The sequence below is a fragment of the Acanthisitta chloris genome, unplaced genomic scaffold (genome assembly GCF_000695815.1).
Source record: "Acanthisitta chloris isolate BGI_N310 unplaced genomic scaffold, ASM69581v1 scaffold12758, whole genome shotgun sequence".
NCBI classification, from domain to species: Eukaryota; Metazoa; Chordata; class Aves; order Passeriformes; family Acanthisittidae; genus Acanthisitta; species Acanthisitta chloris.
In genome coordinates this window covers 29,622-37,972 of record NW_008685441.1, presented here as the reverse complement: position 1 = coordinate 37,972, position 8,351 = coordinate 29,622, and the positions used below count along the sequence as shown (strand labels likewise).

The 8,351-nt window shown below is 41.4% G+C and overlaps 1 protein-coding gene across 1 annotated transcript; it reads left to right on the top strand.

Annotated features, from left to right (window-relative positions):
- Window positions 1-228: 228 nt before the first annotated feature.
- Window positions 229-5,977, top strand: PSMG2 (proteasome (prosome, macropain) assembly chaperone 2). The gene is made up of 6 exons (XM_009079775.1): window positions 229-403; window positions 1,194-1,252; window positions 2,093-2,211; window positions 3,484-3,657; window positions 4,757-4,877; window positions 5,629-5,977. The coding sequence occupies exons 1-6, from the start codon at window positions 268-270 to the stop codon at window positions 5,719-5,721; spliced, it is 702 nt and encodes a 233-aa protein (XP_009078023.1). The 5' UTR covers window positions 229-267; the 3' UTR covers window positions 5,722-5,977.
- The last annotated feature ends 2,374 nt before the right edge of the window (window positions 5,978-8,351 follow it).

The window sequence follows — 8,351 nt, the reverse complement described above, 5'->3', positions numbered from 1 at the left end:
CTTCAACCCATTACCCCTTGTCCTTTCACTGCATTTCCTAATTAAGAGTCCCTCTCCGGCTCCCTTGTAGGCCCCTTCAGATATTGAAAAGTTGCTGTGAGGTCTCCATGCAGGTGTCTCTTCTCAAATTGTGTTTGACCAGAACTGAAGTAATTTAAACTTTGAGTATTTTATGAGCATCTTGTATCATCCATAAAACACACTGTAATTGGGTAACTTCTGTTACTTCAGCCAGCAGTGTCGGTGGGAAATGTTGGCCAACTGGCAATGGATCTAGTGATTTCCACACTCAACATGACTAAAGTTGGTTACTTCTACACGGACTGCCTGGTGCCAATGGTTGGAAGTAATCCATATGCCACAGCAGAGCAAAACTCAATGGAGCTGAGTACCAATGCTGAAGGTGTGTATTGAATGCCAAAGGTGTTTGCAAGCTGCGTAAGGTGCAACAACAGCACTTTTACAGGTTTTTGTTGTATTTTGCTTACATGCTTAAACTAAGACCAGAAATAACAACTGCAGTAACTTACAGAGGAGAACATATTTATGTTTCACAGAGGAAACTGTTCCTGTTGTTATTTTGGATAACCAATTTGACATATGGAACCAGTAAGAAATGCCGAATTTCAGTCATGTTACAGTGCAGCCAAAACTCTGTGGTTTTAATTCAAAGTAACACAATGTGTGCACATATTTACAGTAACCTGCTGGAAAGCAAGGTCAGTTTCTGGTGCAGAAGGGTATTTATCCAGTCTTCTTCCTTCCTACCTATGTTTGCCTTTTTCCTTATGTAATGTTTCTCCCTCTGTCCCCTTCAAATCCTTAGGATTTTTTCCCTTTTATTGATCAGTGCATTTAATTTTATTTTGCCCTCTTAAATGACAGAAATCTCAGAATAATCTGTCAGTCTTTGCAAAGCTGCATAGATTATCTGAACCATTACAGGAGGGAGATCTCATATTTTTGTTCATTCAGTCCTTTGAACTTAATACAAGTGAAATGAAGTCCAGTGAAGACAATGCACAGAAATACATATTTTTAACACGGTGGATATTGTCAGGCTTTCCCATTTGAATTGATAGCTGAAAGGTTTACTATCCTGAGGTTTGTAAATTGGATAATTCTTGATATTTCTAAACCCAGATCTCCTTCTTGCTTTCTTCTTAACAAGACTTAATGATTTCTTCTTGTAGTGTATTCCTCACCCTCAAAGAAACTTGTGGTTCTGCAGATCAGATCACCTTTTATAAAGGTATGTATGTTCATCATTTGCTCTTACTTCGCTATTCAGTTTGAATATTTCTGCTGGCAAATAGCTAAAGTGGCCTAGCAAAATTATTTTTCCCCTTCATGCTATAACAGCTTCTGCAGTTGATACAGTTTTACTGATCTCTGCATTCCTCGAGGGTTAAGGTTTAGTTTTGTTTTTCCAAGCCCCACAGCAGTTGCTATGTTGGTAGATTTCAGTGTAAACATCTCCTTAGTTATTAACAGTCTTGAAAACACAAAATGGTCTGGGGGTTATCCATTTCTTTTTAAATTATTTTTTTTTGCTTTACATCTATTGCTTTTGTGTGTTCTTTGTAATAGCTGCTATGTTTTTTTGTGTCATGCCGATTTAATTATTTCATAGTGTTCTGTATTCATTTAATCTGTATTCATCATGTAAAAAAGTGAACAATTTAGAATGAATTACTTATTAACTGGACAGTGGCTGTAATTTAAAATAAGCAGAATACCATGCCAGAAAGAAAATGTTTTGGTGCAGTTTGTTTAGCAGTTCAAACTGTGGAGAAATACTCTGTGATCTTGCCATCCCATCTTACTCTAAAGCTCTTTCCATTGGTATTAATGGCACAAAAAATAGGTGGTGCTGCTGTTGTTAACGTGCTCATAGTGATAATTTTGTCATTTCACATGCAGTTTTGATTCACTAAACAACCAGGGCAGTTTTCTGCTTCTTACAAATACATCTGAAGATGACAAGTAAATGGATATGAAGAAAGTTTTGCATCGCTGCTAAACGTTGTATGTAACACCTAGTATTGTTAAGGATATACTTTTTACTTTTGTTCTGTGTCTTTGCATGAAGAACAAGTACAGGCCATTCTGTCAAGCCCTGCTCTCTTGGGTGCAAAGCAGCAAATGTGCCAGGGTTGTGCTCCTGTCTAGCAGCCACGCGTACCAGCGCGACGATGAGCAGCTTCTCGGGTATGTTTGTGTCACATCCACCTAGTGGATGTTTCTGTTCTTTTTGACTGACATATTTCCCTCTGCTGAGTACTTCTGGCAGGGTGCTTTTGCTTGGCTGCGTGCACAGGTCATAAAATACTTGGTATACTGTTAAAACATGGTGTTATACAGGATTAGTATCTGAATTATGTTAGTTACTACGTGCAAAAGTACTGGTCAAATAACAAGCTGTAAGCAAATCACACTTGGCCTGCACTGTCTGGTGACAGAGCCTCACTTTTAACAACTTCTGGCTGCAAGCAGTGTCAGGGATTAGCTGCTGACATACAGGCCACAGGTTAGATTTTTAGCAGTTTATTATAATATTGGTTAGTTTCTTACCTCTGCATCATCATTCTGCATTTGGAAGTTTTTCTTTGATATAATAAGTTTGGGTCTTTTTAATAGGAAGTAATCATTATTTGTTAGGAGGCAACTGCAAGGTTCAGACTAAATGTCCTTTTATTAGATACTACCCATTTAAAAAACAAAGCATTTCTTGCTGATTGAGGACATCATAATTGGTGATTTAACCAAAACGAAATGAAGTCAGTATTTTTGCAGAAGGCCAATTAACATCCTCAGGCTGTACCAACGTGTGGGGCCTTAAAAGGAGGTTTAGGTCCATGCACATCCCAGATACAGTGGTATATAGTTGCAGGATGGCCAGCTAACATGGAATGAAATGAGAGAGACTGATGGTTATGTGAGGATGTCTGAGTCATAAATTGTGATGATTTAACCCCCCCTACCTCCCTCAGCACCACAGAATAACTCCCTTACAAGTGAGAGTAGTGCATTCAGAAAATACTTAAACTTGCCTAAGTCTGCATATGTTTGTAGTGTGAGCTTATTAAAAATACTCTGCTGTGGTGAAGTCCAAGTTTCTCCTAACAGACTTTAGTCACCTCCTCTCTGAAGGAAGAAAAAGCATATTTTATTTGTAAATACTTTTAACAACCACAATCTGTTCTCCTATCCATGTGCTTATGTATCTGGTACTTGCCAGTTATGTGAGCCCCTAAGAAGCAGGTGCCTTAGTTCCATTTGTGGCAGAAAGTTGAGTAGTTTGTACTGTTTTGAGGCCACAGACTTACTTTCTAACTTTGATTTGAGGAGGGAGGGAATGTCGGAGCAATTTGTCACTCCAGGTGTGAGGTCCTCAATGCTTGCAGCTTCTGTCTGTCACAAGTAATGACATTGGTAGTGTTTTTCCCTGTCAGACTCGATGTGTTCTTGATGTGTTTCTAGCACACCACTGCGCTACCTACTTACACCTGACCTTGAGAAAGCAGTAGGAGGCCTCATGCAGGAGCTAAAGTGGAAAGAAATGGAAAAAGTAGCAGCTTACCCTGGAATAAATGATGCAGAAAAAGTTCTGCATGTTCCTGGAGGTGGCATCACAAAACTGTTGTTTACTGAGAGGTGAGTTGCCTAAAGATAAGCACAGAATGATATCAGAAGTCTTTTAAACCACTGTGTTAGAGGAAAAGAAAAATCCCTATTTTCATAGGAAAGGGTTTTACAGGAATAGAACTTCTTCCAGGTCAAGCCCATAATTAAGAGGAAAAACAATAGGGAATTCTGCATCATTAAGTCAGAATATGACAGAAATATAAGGGAATGGGCTTTACAATTAAGATCACAATTAATCTGAGATCTGATTTTATGCAAACCACAATTTGTAAACAGTAGAAGTCCTGTACCTGTGATACCTTAACTAAAACTGTTTCCTGTGACAAATGGTTCCATCACTAGTTGCTAAAAAAAACCAAACCCCAAGTAATTCTGAGCACCAAGAATGAGTTGAGATTTCAGGGCCAGCAAACAATTAGATGTAGGTTTTCGGTTACAAGGTGTGTACATCAGAAGTCGTGCTCGAAGCATGTCTGAGGTTTTAAATTCTGGATACTGATACTCACTATGGCACAACTGTGTAGTTCTGCAAAAGATGTTTGTGTCAGGTGGAAAATTTATTTTTTCACTATTATTTTTACATTACACCAGTTCAAACTGTTGCATCCAACAGCAGGAGAGTTACTGATACCATGCTTACCTGACCTCAGTCTGGAAACAATATACAAGTGCAAAAGAAAAAAGCTGCCAGGATCTGAGGAAAAAATTATTTAAAAACCAGTCTTAGTATCTCAATGAAAAATATGAGAATATTGTTAGGAAAGTAGTGATATGCAGCCTGCAAAAGTGCTGGTTTAAAATACACAGAAAGATAGGGAGTGATTGTATCAAAGGATCTGTATAAATGCCTCACCAGCACAAAAATGCAAAGTAAGTTTGTAAAAGAGGCTCTAAGTACTCTTGGCAAGACGTAGGATTCCTGCCTTGCAAGGTAAAGAAGAAATTCAAGACTTAGAAAAAGAACATGAAGTGCAAAAATGCCATCAAGGGAGTCTGGAGGGGGGAAAAAAATCTATCTATATATGCATACAACTTTACTTCTTGGTTTTGGTTTTTAACAAGCCAGATCTCAAATAGATATATAACTGCCTGCTCTCTTTTGTTGCAGCTGTTCAAAGGGAATCCAAATGGCAGTTCTGCTGAAATTTTGCTCAGAAGGAGACAACATCCCTGATGCATTTGCTCTTGTTAACTATCTTAATGAATGGCTCCAGCTAATTAAAAGTGAAGTAAGTGCTGTTTGATCAGACATTCTTGCTTTGAAGTTGGGGCTGTTCAGGCTGGAGAGGAGAAGGTTACGTGGAGACCTTGTAGTAGCCCTTCAGTATCTGAAGGGGCTACAGGGGAGCCAGAGAGGGACTATACTAGGAGGTGTAGTGACAGGACAAGGGGTCACAGGTTCAAACTGAAGGAGGGAAAATTTAGGTTAGATATTAGGAAAAAGCTTTTTACTGTGGGGGTGGTGAGACACTGGCATAGGTTGCCCAGGGAGGCTGTGGCTGCCCCAACCCTGGCAGTGTTCAAAGCCAGGTTGGATGAAGCCTTTAGCAACCTGTCTGGTGGGAGGTGTCCCTGCCCATGGCAGGGGGTTGGGACTAGATGATCCTTAAGGTCCATTCCAGCCCCTAAATTTCTATGATTCTATGAATTTCATTTTTATTCAGAACATTAAGACTGTTACTCAAATGAATGTTAGAGAAGTTAAGTATGTTTGTATTGGGTTCATTTTGGGTCTTGGTCATCGAAAGTACGCCAAATTAAATACATACTTTGATTAAAATCTCACTGGTAATTTCCCCACCTGAAAAACTGTGGGGAAAATTGTGTAAGGGTTTGGTAAGTTCCACCTCTCCCTTCTCTAAAGCAACCCACCATGACACTGACACTTGTGCTACTGCCCATTATTTTAATACCTGTGCCAGAGAGAGAATGGCATCGTGACTCCTTAAAGCTTAATGAATTATTCTGGCTTTGTTGCAGAGCAACAATTCCACAGATGCTCCTTCACAATGGAAAATACCAAGTTCTTGGCGCTTGCTTTTTGGCAATGGCCTTCCACCTGCACTCTTCTGATCACCTCTCAACTCTTCTGTGAGTCACCTGTGTGGGCTCAGACATCCCTTGAGAAGGTGATTACATGGTAATGGCCAAGCAACAGCTTTGTTGTCTGCATAAATTCTTTATTTAAGAAAAAAAATCCTTTCATGTATGGGGGTAGCTATAGGAATTGAGGTAACTTTCACAAATTGACCAAAGAAGTATGTTTTGTACAGTTGTTTATTGAATAACTTCAGTTGAAAGTTTTTCTAATAAAATATTTTATAAGAAACCTTTTTCTTTGGTTATGTCTTATTGCCATGGACAAGTTCGTGGTGCACCTTCTAATGCAGCTGAGAACCTGAGAGCGATGTCTTGGCATGGATCTTCTTTCAAAGACAAAACCCTCCTCTTCCATGTCAGCTGTGGATCTTAACTTTTTTTCCAGAACTTCCTGGCGATGTAAGTGAAGCTCAAAATTATCTGGTTATGCCTTCTTTTCCCAGTTCTGTTGTGGTAGCTTGAACAGGGGAGACTGCAAGTGATAAAGCAGCCTGTTCTGTCTTTTCTGGTCTACTTAGAATCATAGGATGGTTTGGGTTGGAAGGGACCTTAAAGATGAGCTAGTTCCAACCCCCTAAAAAGGCTGGGCTGAGTGTTGTTAAGTGTTAAAGGATTCCTCGTGGTCTTTAAAAAGTGACTACAAGGTGTGTATGGAGCACGAGGACAGATTAAGTATTGAGGGACTGGAGGACCAGACGAAAGCGATGGAGGTGGTGTCATTTGCTTCACAGTCTGTTTCTTTGGTGAGCCATATGAGGAATGGCTGGAGTCACTTGGTCTGTTCAGCCTGGAGAAGAGGAGACTTAGGGGAGACCACATTGCTGTATACAACTTCCTCGCGAGGGGAAGCAGAGGGACAGGCGCTTAGCTCTTGTCTGTGGCAACCAGAGAGGACCTGAGGGAGTGACCTGGAGCTGTGTCAGGGGAGGTTTAGGTTGGGTATTAGAAAAAGATTCTTCACCCAGAGGGTGGTCAGGCACTGGAACAGCTCCCCAGGTAAGTGGTCATGGCACAAAGCCTGACGGAGTTCAAGAAGCATTTGGACAATGCTCTCAGGCATATGGTGTGATTATTGGCACCATCCTGTGCAGGGCCAAGACTTGGACTTGATGATCCTTGTGGGTCCCTTCCAATTCAGAATATTCTGTGATAGTGTTTAGCACCTCCTCAAGAGACACAGCTGAGTGAAACCTCAAGAAGGCACTAGTTTACTTGACACTAGGAGCACTTTCTGAAAGAGGAAAATCCTCAAGGCTTTCCTGTTCCCTCTGGTGTTGGCTCATGCAGACAGAGGGCCAAGGGCCGGCAGTCCCACGGGTGACCCTGCAGGCTGCTGCTCCACCCACGGTGCTCCTGGCTGCGCTGCCTGGGACAGGTGATCCTGCCCCTGCAGGGCCTTCCTGCAGCACTAGGCAGTGCTTTCGGCCTGCTGGTTTTGCCTGATGTCTGGCAAAAATAAAGACAAGTAACCTCTGCAACATTGCTCTTGAACATAAAATGACAGCCAGTAAATCACCATCCCTGGAGGTGTTTAGGTGTCTGGTGCTGGGTGAGATGGTTTAGGGGTTGTAATGATAGTGCTAGGTGGACAGCAGGACTTGGTGATCTTAAAGGTCTCTTCCAACTTTGATGATTCTATGATTCTAAATCACAGCTTTTTCATGTGAAGAAAAAAATTGCCATCTGCAAATCTGATCATTCTTCAAACCCCGTTTCTTTTAAGGCTGCAACTAGACACTCACTTGTCCTTGCTCTCAGAAGGCAACTTCTCCCCTCCTTCACCTTCTTAAATACATTTTCCCAGGAGCAGTTAAGACTTGAGCCATGTGTAGAAATAACTAAACAAGTGCACGTGTCAGAAGCTGCTGGGCCAGTAAGTCAAGACTTCTGCTGGCACAAGGCAGTCAAGGCCCTGGTCTTGGAACTGATGTATCTTGATCTTTGCCTATTCATCAAATTGGCCTGACATGAAATATAGTCCAGCAGCTCAGTGGCAGAAAACCATTTAGAACCTAAGAACAATCAGCATTTTGATTAGCATATTCAGCCCGCTATGCCCCACAAGATAAAACAAACTAGTTGCAGAGGTGATACTGTCTGTGAGAGCAGCAGGTAATGTAACAAAACACATGCATCTTTCCAGCAGTGAACACACCTCAACTCCAAGAGGGGTAAAACAATGAAAACCTAAATGGGAGCCAAAGGCACAAGGCATGAACAGCTGAAAGCCTTAGCCAAAGACTTTCCAAGGGGTTCAAACAGGCTCTGTTCCTGTATGCAACACCAACAGGGTTTATTGCAGTGGTCTTGGCAGAGCGTCGCCCCTCGCTATAAGCACTCCTGGTCTCATGGCTGCACCAGCTTGAAAATGAAAACTGAATTGAGTTGCAAGGTTGTTTTCTCCTCCAGCAGAGGCTGAGGACAGTGTTGATCATCTAAAGAAACAGAACTACCGGGACAAGCCAGACTCTGGCAATTTGGACTATTTCAGGATGGCGTCAAGTCTATCTTTAGCACAAGTAATAGCACCAAGTATTCCCCTGATTCAGCTTCCCCTACAAGTTAAACACAACTCTAGACATAACTGCTTTCTTGAATGAACC